We start from the raw sequence: 20,843 nt of genomic DNA on the forward strand, positions 1-20,843 counted from the left end.
AACATGAGTGGGTTTTGCGAGCGTTTGGAAGTGTAGCAAGCCAAGATTGGTACATAATGGAAACTAAAACATGCATGGATTTGGTTTGTTATTCAAGTGTGGTGAGTCTGGTGACTGGTGAAGTCGAGATTGGTACATAGTGGAAACAGGTACATTTCTACCGATCAGGCTTGTTATGTACGTTTTACTTGATGGTTTGGCAAAATCACATGGAAAGATTTGTTTCCTTCAAAATCATAGGCGGGATGCCTAAAAACTTGCATGCATGGGTTTGTGTTAATGTTGTATGAGTCAAACATATGGTTTACACTTTACACAAATAACATGCGCTGGAATCAATCTCTCGAGTTGACGGTTGCTTTCACCTCAAAGGAAATTATGGAAGATAGTATTTGGAAGTTGGTTATTGTTCTAGGAAAAAGCGAACAAACTCGGATCTGTGTAAAATAAACAAGTGGTTTGATTTAAGTTTGGTGCTTTATCATATATATATATATATATAGAGTAATTTTCAGCTGCCCAACCATTCCTGCCCATCTCGTCCCCGACCATTAAAATCCACTACCGGGTTTTAGTTGTTTTTTTTAAAAAAAATTTGTATCACTAAAACCCACTATGGTCGGGGATGAGTTGGGCATCATTGGTTGAGCAGCTGAAAATATATATATATATATATATGATCTATGTAAACCAACTCGATAAAACCTGATAATTTTTAGGTTCTATTTTGAACAGGTATTTTAAAAATATTCAGTGTTTTGTAAGCCGAATAAATTTAAAGTATGTGTTTGAGCAAAATTTTTATAAAAAAATTTTAAATTTTTTTAAAAAAAGGTATTTTCGAGGATAGTTTTTTAAGAACTTTGAGTTGTTTTTTTTAAAAAAATATTTTTAGAATTAAGAACAATGATTAAAAACATTAATTTTTAACTCTAAATGTTTAAACACATTTATTTTTAAAATGTTTTTATACAAATGTAAAAGTATTTTTTTCAAACGAAACTTTAGTGTCTTTGGTGTGGCGGACTTCCTCTTATCGTTTATCTCCTCTAACCGATTACTCAAATCAAAAAATTATTCTCGTTCATATTCTGGCGGCGACATGTCTTCTGTTATTTATTTATCTTATTCTTTTATCTAAAAATACTGCATATGAGTAATACCCAAATCATGCATCCAACAGTTCGTATTTTTACATATAGGCGTAATTAATTATATATTGTTGACGTGACAAATCATGAGACATTAGATCTATCATTGACATATTACTCATATGCTAGGTTGAAATCAATCATACCGGTCAAGGGAACTGGTTTTTAATTGAGTAAACTAAATTTCTTCTTTACGTATTTAATTACTTCATTCATTCAAAATGAGACTGGAGTTGTTAGAAAATTTATGTGACAGTTGAAAACGAACCAATTCAATGGAAGGGGTGAATATTATGTACTCGAGTGCAAGTGTCTGCATTTTTGTGACATACTTATCATAATAAGTCCCAAAGAATTGATTCTATTAACATATAGAACGAAAAATAAATATTTTTGACATAAAAAAAAATATTTTTGCATGAGTTGATCGATAATGAGATGTGTTTTATAAAATTAATCAGTGAGATGGTCTTTCATGAATATTTATTCGAAAAATCGATCGACTCGATATATATGTAGAGTGAAAAATAATTTTTTTTGCATAAAAACAATATATTTTTTGAGTTAGGTCGAGAAAAATATCTGTATCATAAAATTAATCGGTAAGATAATCTCACAAGTTTTTTCGAACTATTAAATGCATTCACGTTTTGGGAAAAAAATAATAATTAATTAAAAATTTAAAACTATAATTATTTCCAACTATAATTGGAGCCTAGAGGTTGTTTGGCTAAATTTTTTATTTGAAATGTATATATTTGGGTAAGGGTGTGCAATGGTCGGTTCAGTTCGGTTTTAACAAATTTCGGTTCGATGTTTCGGTTTACGAATTTTCAAATTCCTAATCCGAAACCAAACCATTTTATTTCGGTTTGGTTTGGTTATTTTTATTACGGTTTCGGTTATTACGGTCGATTATTACGGTTTGAGTAACAATTTGACTTATAAATGAAGTTGTATGTTAAATTATTTTAAAAAATATAATAAAAAAATAGTGATCAAAACAAGTTTTTAATTATCCTAAAACATCAAAATTAAGTAATAAAAATAGACACAAATATGATTTGTGTAACTAATTTGTTAGTTATTTTACAGAAATCAAAATAAAATAATAAAAAATATAGCGATTTACGGTTAACAAGTTTAGGGATTAATAGTGAAAACTCAAGAAGGGAGGAGGCAAATCTGTAAACCTAATGAAAATAACATATATTAATTATTTATTATATTTTAAATGGTCGGTTCGATTTTTTCGATTTTTTTTAAAATTCAAAACCGTAAACCGGACCGAAAAACCGACGATATCAAAAATTAAAACCAAAATCGACCAAAAAACCATTTAAACCAAACCAAAAAAATCGAAATTTACGGTCCAGTCGGTTTTTTCGGTTTGAACCGTTTATTGCACACCCCTATATTTGGCCATTTGGGTTCATGGATCAAACAAGATAATAAAACTGGAAGATGCATATAAGATATGTTTGCTGACAATTGAATTTTTTTTAAAAAAACTTATGAAAGTAATAAAATGGAAAATAAAAAATATATTAAGGTTTGCAAATATACAAATATTTAAAATTTTACATTTACAATTTGAAAAAAAATAAAACTGACGTTTGAACAAAGTAATTTAAATTTATATACAAATCAATTATATTATATTATATTATATTTGAAACGACCCTAACTCTCTAATAAATAAATATGCGGAATTTTTTTTTTTTTTTTTTTTATACTACTAAATAAAATATGTACATATATGCCCATACATATATGCACAGAATAAAATATTTAAAATAAATACATGACTAAATAAATAAACAGTTAAATACTTAAGAAAAATGCATTCTTTAAAATAAATAAACATCTGAGTCAACCCTAGAATTAAAAATATACTGCATAAATAAAATAATTAAAATATGTGCATGCACTAAAACATTTAATAAAATATTCCCATAAAACTCAACCACTAAAAATATAATAAAATGTTTCACATGACATCATGCACGGTGACTCAGAAGCTGTCACGGTCACGGGGCTACTGCAGCACAGCTCATAGATCCTCACCACCGGTAGGAGTAACCTGCTCCTCTACGTACTCACCTGCACCATATCAGTGTAGTGAGCCTAGAGGCCCAACATGCATACTAACAAGGGTTTAAAATAATTTAAATCAATTTACTACTAATACATACGTATACATGAATGAGCATGCTAAAAAAATTACATAACATAACTTACTTAAATAAACATAAATACATAATACATAACATACATACTTGAGTTGTTGAGCACTTATTTTCTTAACATCGAATGGTCCTATCCGTAAGTGTGACCCATACTTATAGTGCGACTGATCAGTCTAAGAAAACATCGTACGAGGCTGGTGGCGAACCACCCATACATAAATGGCAGAAACTGCCCATACATAAATGGCAGAAAACTGCCCATGAATGGCCACACTACTTCAATTTCCACCTAAAATATTTTATTTGCTCAACCATAGAAATTAAATCATAGCATAAAAATTGATTTCGTGAATGCATGTACTTAAATAAATTGTGTGTCCTTCATATATATTTAATTTAATTTTCTTATTAACATATAAATATTAAAATAACTTAAATGCATAAAAATAATTAAATATATAATCAGGACACATGCAATTTTCTCATGGATGGTTCTGGACTGCTGGCCCTACACTCAAGCCCATTAACTTAAGACTTGGCCCATAAATCAACCAAAGCCCATTAAGACTAACTTAGGCCCAATAACACTGTCCCTGACCCAATGGGCCCAAAAGCCCATTAACAGGCCCAATAACTTTCATGGGCTCCCAAGCCCATAAAAATTTCTGGCCAACTAAAAAAAAAAAATTTTAAATAAAATTATTAAAAGCCCAAAAATAGTTAACTTAACCCAAAATAATTTAATGGAGCCCAAATAAATTAAATAGTACTAATTAAATTTTTGGGAATTTAATTAGTCCATTTAACTCCTAATTAACTTAAAAACTTAAAAATAAAAAAATACCCGAGCCCAATTAACATAACCCGGACCCGGACCCACTTAACTTGACCCACATTATTTTAGACCCGACCCGGACCACTTGACCCGACCCGGATCCACCTAAAACCCTAGACCCGAACCCTATTTTCTTCCTCCCTCTCGGCCGCCTCGGCTGCGTGAGCAGCAGGCCATCCCGGCCTGCTGCAGCCTAGCTCCGGCCACCGTGGCCGGAGCCCCGCCGGCAGTACCTCCCCAGGGTTCTGCCGGACCGAACCATACCATGGTTCGCACCCCATGCTGCCTAACCACCGAACACGAAGCCACCTTCCAAGAACCCTAATCTGCGTACCTGCTGAACCCTTTTTCTGAAAAAGCTTCGGCCTTGGTTCCTAGCCCCCAAACCAACCATGGCCGACTCACCTAGACCACCTAGGGACCCCGTAGAACCTTAGCCAGCAGCCGTCCCAGCCATGGATAGCCAAAAACGGGAGCATGAATCAAACAAGTCAAAAAAAAATCGAAAGCATAAAAGATGGAAAAATCGAACTTGCTGTCAAAAAAATCTCAGGTTCTGATGATAAGCTCTCGCACTCATACATGCACTGATATAGATGTGAAAGATAGAAAGAAACATGCCTTAATACGGGTTTGTAGAGTTTGAAACGTGTACGACGGGCTTCGGGACGACGGGACAACGACCGGAGGACCTCGAGCTAGAAAGTTCACAGCTAAAACTCCTAGGATGGTGGTGGCCGATGATGAAGAAGAAGTATGGAGGGTGACGGCTGAGTGGGAGAGAAAGGAGGTCGGCTAGCTTAGGGTTTTGGGTAGAATAGGTTAAATTTTTGGTTTAATTAAAATATAAGCTAACTAATTAAATAAAGAGGTTTTAAAACTAAATAATAAACAACTTAAACTCTAAAAAAAAAATCTGATATCCTAATTAAAAATCTCGAAATATAATTTTAGGGGAATTTTAAAAATACTAAAAAGTCAATATTTTGACTAATTTTGGATAAAAAATGACGCCTAAAATTAACTAAAAATTAAATACTTAAAATTTTGGGGTAATAAAACTCAAAATAATATTTTAAGACTCTAAAAAGGCTCATAAAATAATTTGGCTAAAAAGTTGTCATCTCGTCCGTCCACGGTCCCGTCTACGCGATTAAATAATAAAAATACTAAAAATCATAAAATTCACTAATTATGGGTTAAATGCTTAAAAATAAATTAAATCATGCATAAATAATTCACATAATTATTTAACCCATAAATCATAAATTTAAATAATTAAATATCCTAATTATGCAGGCGGATTTATGTAATTAAAAATACCGGGTGTTACAATTCTCCCCCCCTTAAATTGAATTTCGTCCTCGAAATTAAAGTACTTACCCGAACATCTCTGGGTAGCGAGTCCTCATATCCTCCTCGGTCTCCCAAGTAGCTTCCTCCTCCGAGTGATTCAGCCACTGGACTCTGACCATCGGTATGACCCGCGTCCTAAGCCTCCGCTCCTCTCTAGCCAAGATCCGCACTGGTCTCTCCTCGTAAACAAGATCTGGTGGCAACTGTAAGGGCTCAAAATCCAATACATGCGACGGGTTGGAGACATATCTCCGAAGCATGGATACATGGAACACGTTGTGCACTGCCGCTAGCCCTGGAGGTAGAGCTAAACGATAGGCCAACGTGCCAACTCGCTCCAAGATCTCGAATGGCCCTATATATCTCGGATTAAGCTTGCCTCTCCGTCCAAAACGCGCTACTCCCTTCATAGGTGACACCTTCAAGAATACGTGATCACCTACTGCGAACTCCAAATCGCGTCGTCTGGCATCTGCATAACTCTTCTGCCGACTCTGCGCAGTCCTCATCCTCTCTCGAATCTGCGTCACGATGTCAGCTGTCTGCTGCACAATCTCCGGACCCAACAAAATCCGCTCACCAACCTCATCCCAATGCACCGGAGATCTGCATCTCCTCCCATAAAGTGCTGCATATGGAGCCATACCTATAGACGACTGAAAGCTGTTGTTATAGGTAAACTCCACCAATGGCAGTCTAGTCTCCCAAGAGCCCCGAAAATCAATGACACAAGCTCTCAGAAGATCCTCGAGAACCTGGATCACTCTCTCAGACTGACCATCTGTCTGGGGATGAAATGCTGTACTGAACAGAAGCCTAGTCCCCATAGCCGTGTGCAGACTCTTCCAAAACGCAGATGTGAATCTCGGATCTCTGTCTGACACAATAGACACTGGTATGCCATGCAGTCTAACAATCTCTCTAATGTAAAGCTCTGCATACTGTGTCAAAGTATAGTTAGTCCTCACCGGCAAGAAATGAGCTGACTTGGTGAGTCTATCCACAATCACCCAAATCGCTGTGCAACCTCTGGCACTCCTCGGCAAGCCAACCACAAAGTCCATCGTAATATTCTCCCATTTCCATTCCGGAATGGGAAGAGGTCTAAGAAGTCCTGCTGGACGCTGATGCTCTGCTTTGACTTGCTGACAAGTCAAGCACTCTGACACCACTCTCCCGATGTCACTCTTCATCCCAGGCCACCAATACAATAACTGCAAATCTCGGTACATCTTCGTACTTCCGGGGTGAATGGAGTACGGAGATGCATGAGCCTCTGCTAGAATCTCGGCTCTCAACTGATCAACGCTCGGTACCCACATCCTCCCACGGTACTGAACGATGCCATCCTCCACTGTATACAAGAGATTACCTCTGGCCTCATCTCTCTGTCTCCATCGCTGTAGCTCCTCATCAGTAGACTGTCCCTCTCTAATCCGATCTCGCAGAACTGGCTGCACTGTCAACACTGACAAGCTCGGTGCATGGCCACTCGGATAGCACTCCAAACCAAATCTCTGAATCTCGGTCTGTAGTGGTAGCTGTACAGTCAAACATGATATCACTGACGACTTCCGACTCAAAGCATCTGCCACTACATTAGCCTTACCCGGATGGTAGCTAATGTCACAGTCGTAGTCCTTAACAAGCTCAAGCCATCTGCGCTGCCTCATGTTCAACTCCTTCTGGGTGAAGAAGTACTTGAGGCTCTTGTGATCAGTGAAAATCTTGCACTTCTCGCCGTAAAGATAGTGCCTCCAGATTTTCAACGCAAATACCACTGCTGCAAGCTCCAAATCATGCGTCGGATAGTTCTGCTCATGAATCTTCAACTGTCGCGACGCATATGCGATAACTCTGCCACTCTGCATAAGTACTGCGCCCAAACCAAGCTTGGACGCGTCGGTGTACACCACTAACTCCTCATGTGGCACTGTCATAGCTAACACCGGTGCTGAAGTAAGTGCATCCTTCAGCTGATCAAAGCTCCTCTGACAATCTGGACTCCAACTATACTTCGCGTTCTTCTTGGTCAAGGAAGTCAAGGGTACTGCAATAGAGGAAAAACCCTTGATGAACTTCCTATAGTATCCTGCTAAACCCAAGAAGCTACGAATCTCCGAAGCATTCTTTGGAATCCCCCAATCCCTCACTGCCTGCACCTTGGACTGATCCACTGCAATCCCATCCCTAGAAATAATGTGGCCTAGAAACGCCACCTGCTCCAACCAAAACTCACACTTACTGAACTTTGCAAACAGTCGATGCTCCCTCAAAGTTTGCAAGGCTGTATGCAAATGCTGTGTATGCTCCTCAATACTCCTCGAGTAGATCAATATGTCATCAATGAATACAATGACAAACTGATCTAGATACGGCTGGAAAACACGATGCATGAGATCCATAAAAACTGCTGGAGCATTGGTCAACCCAAAGGGCATCACCAAAAACTCATAGTGCCCATACCGTGTCCTAAAGGCAGTCTTAGACACGTCTGAATCTCTGACTCTCAGCTGATGGTAACCAGATCGCAGATCGATCTTGGAGAATACCGAAGCTCCCTGCAACTGATCGAATAAATCCTCTATCCTCGGTAGCGGATACTTATTCTTCACTGTGACTCTGTTGAGCTCTCGGTAGTCAATGCACAATCTCATGCTGCCGTCCTTCTTCTTCACAAACAATACTGGAGCTCCCCATGGAGAAAAGCTAGGGCGAACAAAGCCCTTCTCCAACAACTCCTGAATCTGCTCCTTCAACTCTCTCATCTCTGTAGGAGCAAGTCGATATGGTGCCTTAGAGATAGGCACAGTATCCGGCAACAACTCAATACTGAACTCCACCTCCCTCACTGGTGGAACTCCTGCAACATCGTCAGGAAAAACATCTGGATAGTCACGTACCACCTCTATATCTGATAACGATCTGCTAGAAACATCTGAGGTAGTGACCACACTAGCCAGAAAACCCTGACATCCACTGCGCAACAGTTTCCTCGCACGGACAAGTGATATCATCTGAGGAATACTGCTAGACTGAGATGCAAAGAAAGTAAACATCTCACCTCCTGCTGGCTTCACTGATACTGTCCTACGTCGGAAATCAATCGAAGCTCCATTAACTGATAGCCAGTCCATACCCAAAATCAAGTCAAACCCAGTCAATGGAAGAACCACTAGATCTGCTCGAATGGAGTGTCCCTGCAACTCCAATGCCAGATCCCTGATGACACTAGTGGTAGTGATAATCTGTCCGGATGGCATGGTAACATCGTAACCACTGTCTACAACCTCCGGTGAAATGCCTATCCGTCTGATAAAATCTCGGGAGATAAACGAATGCGTGGCTCCTGAATCTAGCAACGCAAACGTGGAGTTGCCTCCAACTAGAATTCTCCCTGCACGCAGAAGATTCCCAACAATTCATACCACTATGCTCCCAAGGTTAAAACACTAAAATCCTTAATTCTAATCACAAAGAAACAAAATTCTTATTCTAGCATGCTGATAATTAAACTCATGTAACAGGCATTCAGATATAACCACAATTAAACAAAAGAAAAGAATTGAAAAAGTTCTAGGGGTTAGGTATACCGGTGATCAAGGAGGTATCTGGGTCTGCCTCCTCAGCCTGCATCACATAAACTCGCCCACTGACATTCTGCCTCTTCGGGTAGTTGGCAATCTGATGCCCTGGCTCCTTGCAACGATAGCAGACTCCTGCTCCCATAAGACACTGCCCGGAATGCATCTTCTGGCACTTCGGACACACTGGATATCTCCCTGGAGTAGGGGCCCCGCCCCTAGTCTGCTGCTGTGGCTTCCCCTGAGGCCTCTGCTGAATCGGGCCCTTAGATGGCCCTGTAGACTGCTTCTTCGCAGGTGGCTGCGAAGATGGTCGCTGATACCCTGTATGCGTAAACTGTCTCTTACTCTGTTGCTCTCTCTGGATCGCTGTCCGACCCTCCTCAGAACGCAAAGCTCGGCTGACTGCAGACTCATATGTGAAAACGTCTGCCATGCGTACGTCATGCCTGATCTCTGCCTTCAGGCCCTCAACAAACTGTCGCAGCTTCTCCTGCGGACTCTCAGCAATCATGGGCACAAAACGACAGCCCCTCTCAAACTGGCTCACGTAATCCACCACAGATCGGTCCCCCTGACGGAGACTCATGAACTCACGGATCATGCGGCTACGCACGTCCTCAGTAAAATACTTGGCGTAGAAGATACGCCTGAACTCAACCCACGTCAATGTCGGTAGATGGACCCCTCTAACTGCACCCTCCCACCATGAGGCGGCATCGCCTCGCATCATATATGTAGCACAGCTCACCCTGTCGGCGTCTGTGATCCCCATGTAGTCAAAGATGGACTCAAGTGAGCGAATCCATCCCTCCGCCACCAACGGATCGGTGGTCCCCAGAAACTCCTTAGGCCCCTTCTTCTGGAACCTCTCTGCGACGTCCTCCTCGTGGGACAGTCTGGGACGGGCAGCCCGCTGCTCCAACAGAGCAGTAATACCCGCCATCATCGTGGCACTGGCCTGCTCCAGTGCTGTCATGGGGTGCTGCTGAGGTGGCGGTGGAGGTGGAGGTGGAGGTCCCCCACGTCGGTTCACTGGTCTGGGAGGCATTCTGCACCACCACATATTTATTTACGTAAATCGCCTTGCATAACTAAGTGTTTAAAAATTAAGGCTAACTTAAATTCTAGAAATTTAAATCATACTATAAACATTAAAACTTACAGACCGGTAGCGTGGATTTCTGAGCTAGCATAGCAGTAGTGACCCCTCCAAGGACCGTGCTCTGATACCAACTGAAACGACCCTAACTCTCTAATAAATAAATATGCGGAATTTTTTTTTTTTTTTTTTTATACTACTAAATAAAATATGTACATATATGCCCATACATATATGCACAGAATAAAATATTTAAAATAAATACATGACTAAATAAATAAACAGTTAAATACTTAAGAAAAATGCATTCTTTAAAATAAATAAACATCTGAGTCAACCCTAGAATTAAAAATATACTGCTTAAATAAAATAATTAAAATATGTGCATGCACTAAAACATTTAATAAAATATTCCCATAAAACTCAACCACTAAAAATATAATAAAATGTTTCACATGACATCATGCACGGTGACTCAGAAGCTGTCACGGTCACGGGGCTACTGCAGCACAGCTCATAGATCCTCACCACCGGTAGGAGTAACCTGCTCCTCTACGTACTCACCTGCACCATATCAGTGTAGTGAGCCTAGAGGCCCAACATGCATACTAACAAGGGTTTAAAATAATTTAAATCAATTTACTACTAATACATACGTATACATGAATGAGCATGCTAAAAAAATTACATAACATAACTTACTTAAATAAACATAAATACATAATACATAACATACATACTTGAGTTGTTGAGCACTTATTTTCTTAACATCGAATGGTCCTATCCGTAAGTGTGACCCATACTTATAGTGCGACTGATCAGTCTAAGAAAACATCGTACGAGGCTGGTGGCGAACCACCCATACATAAATGGCAGAAACTGCCCATACATAAATGGCAGAAAACTGCCCATGAATGGCCACACTACTTCAATTTCCACCTAAAATATTTTATTTGCTCAACCATAGAAATTAAATCATAGCATAAAAATTGATTTCGTGAATGCATGTACTTAAATAAATTGTGTGTCCTTCATATATATTTAATTTAATTTTCTTATTAACATATAAATATTAAAATAACTTAAATGCATAAAAATAATTAAATATATAATCAGGACACATGCAATTTTCTCATGGATGGTTCTGGACTGCTGGCCCTACACTCAAGCCCATTAACTTAAGACTTGGCCCATAAATCAACCAAAGCCCATTAAGACTAACTTAGGCCCAATAACACTGTCCCTGACCCAATGGGCCCAAAAGCCCATTAACAGGCCCAATAACTTTCATGGGCTCCCAAGCCCATAAAAATTTCTGGCCAACTAAAAAAAAAAAATTTTAAATAAAATTATTAAAAGCCCAAAAATAGTTAACTTAACCCAAAATAATTTAATGGAGCCCAAATAAATTAAATAGTACTAATTAAATTTTTGGGAATTTAATTAGTCCATTTAACTCCTAATTAACTTAAAAACTTAAAAATAAAAAAATACCCGAGCCCAATTAACATAACCCGGACCCGGACCCACTTAACTTGACCCACATTATTTTAGACCCGACCCGGACCACTTGACCCGACCCGGATCCACCTAAAACCCTAGACCCGAACCCTATTTTCTTCCTCCCTCTCGGCCGCCTCGGCTGCGTGAGCAGCAGGCCATCCCGGCCTGCTGCAGCCTAGCTCCGGCCACCGTGGCCGGAGCCCCGCCGGCAGTACCTCCCCAGGGTTCTGCCGGACCGAACCATACCATGGTTCGCACCCCATGCTGCCTAACCACCGAACACGAAGCCACCTTCCAAGAACCCTAATCTGCGTACATGCTGAACCCTTTTTCTGAAAAAGCTTCGGCCTTGGTTCCTAGCCCCCAAACCAACCATGGCCGACTCACCTAGACCACCTAGGGACCCCGTAGAACCTTAGCCAGCAGCCGTCCCAGCCATGGATAGCCAAAAACGGGAGCATGAATCAAACAAGTCAAAAAAAAATCGAAAGCATAAAAGATGGAAAAATCGAACTTGCTGTCAAAAAAATCTCAGGTTCTGATGATAAGCTCTCGCACTCATACATGCACTGATATAGATGTGAAAGATAGAAAGAAACATGCCTTAATACGGGTTTGTAGAGTTTGAAACGTGTACGACGGGCTTCGGGACGACGGGACAACGACCGGAGGACCTCGAGCTAGAAAGTTCACGGCTAAAACTCCTAGGATGGTGGTGGCCGATGATGAAGAAGAAGTATGGAGGGTGACGGCTGAGTGGGAGAGAAAGGAGGTCGGCTAGCTTAGGGTTTTGGGTAGAATAGGTTAAATTTTTGGTTTAATTAAAATATAAGCTAACTAATTAAATAAAGAGGTTTTAAAACTAAATAATAAACAACTTAAACTCTAAAAAAAAATCTGATATCCTAATTAAAAATCTCGAAATATAATTTTAGGGGAATTTTAAAAATACTAAAAAGTCAATATTTTGACTAATTTTGGATAAAAAATGACGCCTAAAATTAACTAAAAATTAAATACTTAAAATTTTGGGGTAATAAAACTCAAAATAATATTTTAAGACTCTAAAAAGGCTCATAAAATAATTTGGCTAAAAAGTTGTCATCTCGTCCGTCCACGGTCCCGTCTACGCGATTAAATAATAAAAATACTAAAAATCATAAAATTCACTAATTATGGGTTAAATGCTTAAAAATAAATTAAATCATGCATAAATAATTCACATAATTATTTAACCCATAAATCATAAATTTAAATAATTAAATATCCTAATTATGCAGGCGGATTTATGTAATTAAAAATACCGGGTGTTACAATATTATTTAAAAAAGGGGTTGTTTTTTTTTTTTTTTTGAGGAAATAATAACAAAACGTGCATGTAATAATAATAATAATAATATATAAAAGAAATGGAATAAAGCCAAAGTAAAAGATTCGCAGCAACAAAAAGTATGAAACTCAACAACGATCCAGCTTCAAAAACTCCTTGAACGTAGATTTTCTTCCTTCCCCAAAAATCCTCCTCCAATTCCCATTTTCTCTTCCCCACCTTCGATTTTCATGCTGCATGTACATGTTTTCAATCCCAATCTTCCCCATTTTTCATCCGCACAGCTGATGGATCCGTCCAACCGACGCCATTAACGATGCTTCGTTGCACCAGCTTTTCAAACCATCACGATCGGATCACTTAATGACCCGCGGCCATTGATTTTCGCGTATATACATCCGGATTTGGCGGGGAAGCACAATGGGTAGCTACAATTATTACAAAATGTTTGGGTGTTTCAATCGGAAGTTCAAGATCAGCGAGGCCGAGCCGCCGCCGGACGTCAGAGCGGCGTTCGGACGGTACGCGGAGGGCGGGTCCCACATGAGGGCGGATCAGCTTTTGAAGTTTTTGGTTGAGTATCAGCAGGAGGTGAACTGCACGGCCGCGGATGCGGAGGCGATTATGCAGGGAGTGTTCCGTCACCGCCACCATTCGTCTAAACGCCCGCGCCCTGGCCTCACCCTTGATGACTTCTTCCATTTTCTATTCCAAGATGATCTTAACAATCCAATTCTCGATCAGGTTAATCTTATTTCATTCCTTTTATTTATTTATTATTATTTTTATTTTATTTTTTTTGAATGTATACAGGTGTATGTCGCGTATGTATCCACTCTGAATGGAACTATAAACGCATTCTAATTGTGAGGTCGTGACAATTCTAGTTAAAATCCATCCAAACAAGATGTTTGAACGGAATTTGGAATTTTATGCGGGATTATACGTATCTAGTAACTATGGATAATGTTTGAAATTCAGATGTTTTTATGATTTTGGACAAAAGTTTAGTGGTTGACTGCATATTCAGTGTTGCTTTTGAGTTGTAAGAATGTGTTAGATTTTAAGAGATTTACATTAACTTTTGTAAGTTACTACAGCTCATGGTTTTCATTGTTTGAGATTGTGTGTGAAGTGCGCTTGTTGTCTTTGGTTAAGGCTTGTTAAGTGGTGGGAAAAGATTATAATGCCACAATTAACTCTGCATAGAATTTTACTCAATTAGCATTTAGAGGCATTGAGATTCAGAGTAAGAAATGAACTGGTCATTGCCTAAGATATTTTGATTGTCTGGTGTGAACGGTTTCTCTGAAGAAGTATTATAGTGATGGAAAGCAAATTATACAAGACCATATGTTCTAACTGCAATAAGATTCAAATCAGTAACTTGTGGATATTGTCTAGCATTGTATCTTCTTTGAAAATCGAAGAACTTCTACTTTCTGTGAAACAGACAGTTTGTAAAGGTTTAAGGCGCAAGGATTTATCAGTGATAGAAGTACGGAAAAAAAATTAAGGGAAGCTGGAAAAGTATGGTTCTTGAATCAATATATTCTCCCTCTCTTTACCCATTCCATTTCTTTTGTCCTAGAATCAGGGGTAAGCCGTGGCATGATTCGGAATCTAAAGAATATATTCTCGCAAATTGTTCTGATTTAAGTGATCAATGAATTAATTGCATGAAAGCTGGCTCAATTTAATCGTATCATAATCTTATCACATGCATATGTGATAACATAGAGACATATGAGCTTGTCTTTCATTTTCAGCCTTATGCCTAATCATAAGCTTATGTTTACCCTTTTAAAATAAGATTTCATCGAGCAGGCAATTTCTTGAAAACACTTATACACAGTATTTTAATCAAACTAATAGATGTTAAGATGTGATGCCTTCATAAACATCGATGTAATGAGAACACAACAGGCATATGAAGTGGAATTATCTCACAATTACCTTGGCATTTTGTACAATTCCAGGTACACCAAGATATGACCGCGCCGTTGCAAAATTATTTCATATATACAGGTCACAATTCCTACTTAACTGGAAACCAATTAAGCAGTGACTGTAGTGAAATCCCAATCATTAAATCTCTGGAAAATGGTGTGAGGGGAATAGAACTCGACTTATGGCCTAATTCTGCAAAAGATAAAATTCATGTTCTTCATGGAAGGTATGGTAAGATCCTATATTCTTGTAATTCTGGTATTTCCATTTCCCTTGTCATTCAGCAGAAAGTGGCAAAACCTCCATGAACATTATTTCTAAAGCGAAATTTTGAGTAACCGAATCAAATCACACGTACTTCTGTAAGCATCTTTGTCGGCAATATACTTTTTTAATGTTAAATTCTTTACTAGATTGGGTGTGCAAACAGGTGATGTGCCTGAAACTCCGATAGAAGTTGGTTATACACCTGGTGTACGCAAGAGGTTTCTGTTACAAATACTTGAAAATGGTTTTTACAATTCATATGTCTCATTTCGAACCTTGATCAATTTTCGCTCCAAAAAAAATAAAATTGAACAGGCTTAAGTTCAGCTTAAGTTCCAATTTTTTTTACTCAAATTTAACTACTACTCAAGCAATTTGGTTTCTTCTCCCCTCAGTGTGGAAACTTACTGAATCTTCTCATGTTAATTTTTGTTGTTTCTTATTATCAAATAATTTTGACTCTGAATTGATCTGCAGAACCCTAACAACTCCTATACCACTCATGAAATGCTTGAAGTCCATTAAAGACCATGCTTTTGATAAATCCCCATACCCAGTAATAATCACATTAGAGGACCATCTAACACCGGAACTTCAAGCTAAAGTTGCAGAGGTAACATTTCTTCGACGTTGATGGTCTGTATTTTGGAGTGTTTCCAGTAACCAAAATGTGAACTTTTTTTATTGTGTTCTGATTGTGATCAGAATTAAATTTCATTCTTAGATGGTTATACAAATTTTTGGAGACTTGCTCTATTACCCTGAGTCAGGATGCTTGGACGAATTTCCATCCCCTGAAGAATTGAAGCATAAAATTATACTTTCAACCAAACCACCCAAAGAGTACCTAGAATCAAAGATTACCAAGGATCAAGATACCTTGTCGCCAAGGGAGAAAGATTCATCTGATGATGACTTGTCGGTGAGGGGGAGGGGGGTGTCAGAACCTACAGCGGAACCTGAAGCCGATGCTAAGGTAACATGAAGGCTCCTTTCATTGCACTTGATAAACATGTTATCTGTAATTAATGATGTTGGTGTCATGGTGTGTCCTTAAATGGATGGAGTGTGAAAATAAGGTATGTCCATCATATTCAACACAAGGTGCTAATGTGATTTTACTTCTTTTGACCATTAGAGTGACAGCAGTCAAGATGATGATATCAATTTGATTGAGAAAAAATCAGGCAATAATACTGCTGCTCCGGAATTTAAGCGCCTAACAGCTATTGATACCGAGAAAGTGAAACATGGTCTGATACCTGCAATACTTAATGACAGCGATCATGGTGATGAATCAGATAGTGCCATGGATCATGACATTCCATCACCAATTGGAAAAGATTTCTCCGGAGATGAATTATCGTTTAGGGAGATGTTTGATCCCTCAGCTAAACTTGAAACTGAAGTCAAGGTAAAAATGGGCTTCTTCTATGCCACGAAAGTCTCTAGGAACATTTATAACATTGACATGTGGGACCTACATGGCACCACATAATGTAATTTATGATCTTGATGTATCATTTGGAACAAAACTATGAAAGGAAAAAAAATGTTTTCTATATTTATTATACTATTTAGGTGCTAATGTGCTTACACTTTCTGAAAATCAGGGTGAAAGTTATCAAGATGATATCGATCACATTCAACAAAAATCAAGCAATATGTCCACGCCAGAATTCAAACGCCAGACTGCTATTAGTTCTGGGAATGTGCAAAAAGGCTTGAGGCACACACCAAGGACCGCTTGCGATATTTTTAATCCCAAAGAATACTGGGAAAGAAAAAATACCCTGGATCGAGATATTTCATCACCAAGGGGAACAGATTCCTTAGATGATGAAGTGTCGGTCAGGGAGGAGTTGGATCCTACATCTGTACTTTTAGCCAATAACAAGGTAACTAAAGGCTTCTTATATATTGCTCTTGATGAAAGCCAACAGGAGCATTTATAACACTGACACGTAGGACTTAAAAAAATCTGAAGTCGTCTCTATATTATTCTACTTTTTAGGTGCTCATGTACTTGTAATTTTCTGAAAATCAGAGTGATAGTAATCAAGATGACATCGATCCAATTCAGCAGAAACCAGGCAATGTGGCTGCACCAGAATTTAAACGTCTGACTGCTTTTAATACTGAAAAGGCGAAACAAGACCTGAGGTATATGCTGAGAAATGATTTTAGTTTTGATGATCCTGAAGTTGAAACAAAGGATGTGAAGGATCAATATATTTCATCACCAATGGAAAAGGATTCATATGAAGATGGATTATCATTGAGAGAGACGTCACATCCATCAGCTGAACTTGAAGCCTCTGTCAAGGTTCTTGTTCTGCTGTGTAAGAAACAAGTTAAATGCAAATTTTCATCAATTTAGGTGCTAATATACTCATATGTTTCTGAAATATCAGAGTGAGAGTGATCGAGACAATGTGGATTCCATGCAACATAAGTCAGGCCATATGGGTGTGCCGGAATTTAGGCGTTTGACTGCTATTCACACTGGGAACTCGAAGAAAGGATTGCGGCATGCACTGAGCAATGATAGTTACCTAGTTAATCCCAAGAATACCAAGTATCATCAAGATATTTCATTTGACGTTGAATTGTCATTGAGTACGTTACATCCTGCAGCTGAGCCCGAAGCTGGTGATAAGGTAAAAACAATCAACTGTGCAATATTTCTTGAATATGCAAAATCTGAAATAGAAAAAATATGTCTGGATATCTTTTAACTACCTAATAAATTTTCGGGTTACCCAGAATAAAACTCTTGATAATATGCCTGGCGTGGATAGTAAACAAGAATCAGGTTGAGCTTAACTTGGCCAGTTTTTCCTGTCTTGGCTGAGATATTAGGTTGTTGGGTATTTGTTTGCGTCACTGTGGGTCCTATACGACACTCATATTATCCAATGATAAAAAATGCACGAGTCTTATATATATATTTGTGTATATATATTCTACCATTTAGTTGATCATATGCTATTTGCTATGAAAAATCAGAGCGACAGTGATCAAGAAGACGAAGATATCGGTTTTGTTCGACAAAAATCAAGCAATATGTCAGCACCAGAATATAAGCGGTTGATCGCTATTCATGCCGGGAAGGTGAAAAAAGGCTTGAGGCATGCACTTAGAAATGTTAGTGGTAAAGTTAATCGACTTAGTTTGAGTGAACAAACACTTGAAAGGGCTGCAGCATCTTATCCAATGGATGTTGTCAGGTACACTTTTAAGTTATTTCCTAATTTGTAAAAGTTGTTGTCTGTTAAATTAATTTATTTTACACTGTCAGTTAACTGCTTCGGTGGACTATTTTCATGATTGTCCCATTCTTTTCTTATTTTTTTTACCTTTTTCAGGTTCTCTCAAAAAAATATTTTGAGGGTATTTCCAAAGGGAACACGAGTAACCTCATCAAATTTTGACCCGACTATTGGATGGATGCATGGAGCTCAGATGATTGCTTTTAATATGCAGGTTAGTTCTGTTTCAGCTTGAGGCGAATTTTACTCTACTAGTGTAGAAAAATCAAAACCATATTCATATGATCACGAATTAAGACAGACATGACTTTGGTACATAAAATCGCCATGACCATGAGCTTTTTTTTAGTTCAGTTGGTTTGCTGTGGAATGATGATATACTACAGAACATAACATTAACAATTTTCATGACCTTTACAAGTCACCTAAAAATCATTTTCTGAACTAAGAAGGGTAGATTAATCTATTTTACCATAAGTACTCCGTAATAGTTAGTTGATGTCAAATCACTTCTGTCATGTACGTAGCAGCACTGGCATTTAATGTTGGTTTTATTTTGTATCTTTGACCCAAAAGGGATATGGAAAATCTCTATGGACAATGCACGGAATGTTTAGATCTAATGGAGGTTGTGGATATGTGAAGAAACCCGATATACTCATGGAGAGAGGCCCAAACGACGTGGTCTTTGATCCCAAAATACAGTTGCCTGTGAAGAAAACCTTAAAGGTAAGTAAATTGTTTACAAGATAACTTTAGTTCCTCGAACAAAAAAAATGCATATGGTCATTGTATTTGATAGGTAAAAGTGTACATGGGCGATGGATGGCGTTTGGATTTCAGCCACACACACTTCGATTCATTTTCTCCACCAGACTTCTACACAAAGGTAACTAGTATATGTCAAGCCATATATGGCACTTTATCTCATTATCTTACGAGCACGAAATCATTTTTATTTCCCAAGTCTTGCAAGAAATTACAATAAAAAGCTGCCTAAAGTTGAGAAAACTGGTGTTAAAATTTCTTGACTTTTTCCCTTTACCATATGGTGATCTCAGGTTCAAATCATTGGAGTGCCAGCAGATGCAGCAAAACGAAAAACACGGATAATTGAGGACGATTGGGGGCCATATTGGGATGAAGAGTTTACATTCCCTTTAAGTGTTCCAGAGCTTGCATTGTTGAGAATCGAAGTACGGGAACATGACATATCAGATAAGGATGACTTTGGCGGGCAGACATGTTTGCCTATCCCGGAATTGAGACCAGGGATACGGGCTGTTCCACTGCATGACAAAAAGGGTCACAAACTCAAGTCCGTGAGGCTTCTTATGAGGTTTCAGTTTCAATGATTTTTTCCATATTCTTTTACCCCATTTTTCTCTGTGGATATGTTCATATCTTTTCCTAGATGGGATTAAACTGTGAAAATGCTCACAAGTTCATTACTCAATCACAAGATTTTGCCTTGCGTGCAAAATTCAACTGCATGAGTATCAACCTAAGTGAAAATCGTGCCAAAAAAATAATGGAATTCATGGCATCTGATCTGATGGAACTGTCACGACGGTATTTCTCTACGGATTTGTCCATTCTATTGTACATATTATTATTCTATGTATAATTTTCGTATTTTTCTCGTCATATTATTTATACATCTATTAATTATTTATTTTACATCAATCAAATCATTAAATATTTATCTTACATCAATCAAATATTGAATTTAAATTACTACATTACCCTTATAAATAATATTATTAATATTTTATTTATTATTAAAAAGACAAAATGGTGATTTATCATTTTTATATAAAATTTAATCTTTTAAATCAAATAAAATATAATATATCAATCAAATCAAATATTATATTAATTATAATTTTTTATTTATTTTTTATTATATTATATTATTTATTTATGAATTATTTATCCTACACTCAAACCAAACAAAACCTTAGTATTATTAATCCAAAAACTATAAAGAGACCAAGATTTTTTTTTTGGGTAATGATATACTACCACGAGAGTAATACTCACATGATAGATCCATGATTATTTTACACGTTGGGTTCATATTTTCCAGTGGAGCTGAACAATAATTTCTGCTCATTTGATGCAATGTAAGGACAAAAAACGTGCCATAACCCAAAAGCAAGCCAAATCAAACTCCACATACTCCAAATTCAAAGCCCTTCGGTTTCAATTGTAGATCCGGATTCTCCTCCAAAAATTGTTCTTCAGAATTAAATTATGAGTAACGTTTTCTTGAATATCTATTTTCACAAGAGATCGAGAATC

At 38.0% G+C, this 20,843-nt stretch overlaps 1 protein-coding gene across 3 annotated transcripts; it reads left to right on the forward strand.

Annotated features, from left to right (window-relative positions):
- The first annotated feature begins 33 nt into the window (after window positions 1-33).
- Window positions 34-20,110, forward strand: LOC140871685 (phosphoinositide phospholipase C 6-like). Of its 3 annotated transcripts, none has more exons than XM_073274319.1 (14): window positions 34-149; window positions 13,335-13,794; window positions 15,030-15,226; window positions 15,745-15,880; window positions 15,992-16,243; window positions 16,406-16,681; window positions 16,881-17,165; window positions 17,315-17,593; window positions 17,682-17,927; window positions 18,277-18,497; window positions 18,636-18,753; window positions 19,116-19,268; window positions 19,342-19,428; window positions 19,601-20,110. In XM_073274319.1, exons 2-14 carry the CDS (start codon window positions 13,471-13,473, stop codon window positions 19,892-19,894), a joined length of 2,868 nt encoding a protein of 955 aa, XP_073130420.1. In that variant the 5' UTR covers window positions 34-149; window positions 13,335-13,470; the 3' UTR covers window positions 19,895-20,110. The 3 variants fall into 3 exon arrangements, with proteins under 3 accessions (XP_073130420.1, XP_073130421.1, XP_073130422.1); XM_073274320.1 differs by having other exon boundaries at window positions 17,354-17,593; XM_073274321.1 differs by lacking the exons at window positions 34-149; window positions 13,335-13,794 and having other exon boundaries at window positions 15,110-15,231.
- The last annotated feature ends 733 nt before the right edge of the window (window positions 20,111-20,843 follow it).

Source organism: Henckelia pumila, unplaced genomic scaffold (genome assembly GCF_033568475.1).
Source record: "Henckelia pumila isolate YLH828 unplaced genomic scaffold, ASM3356847v2 CTG_461:::fragment_3, whole genome shotgun sequence".
NCBI classification, from domain to species: domain Eukaryota; kingdom Viridiplantae; phylum Streptophyta; class Magnoliopsida; order Lamiales; family Gesneriaceae; genus Henckelia; species Henckelia pumila.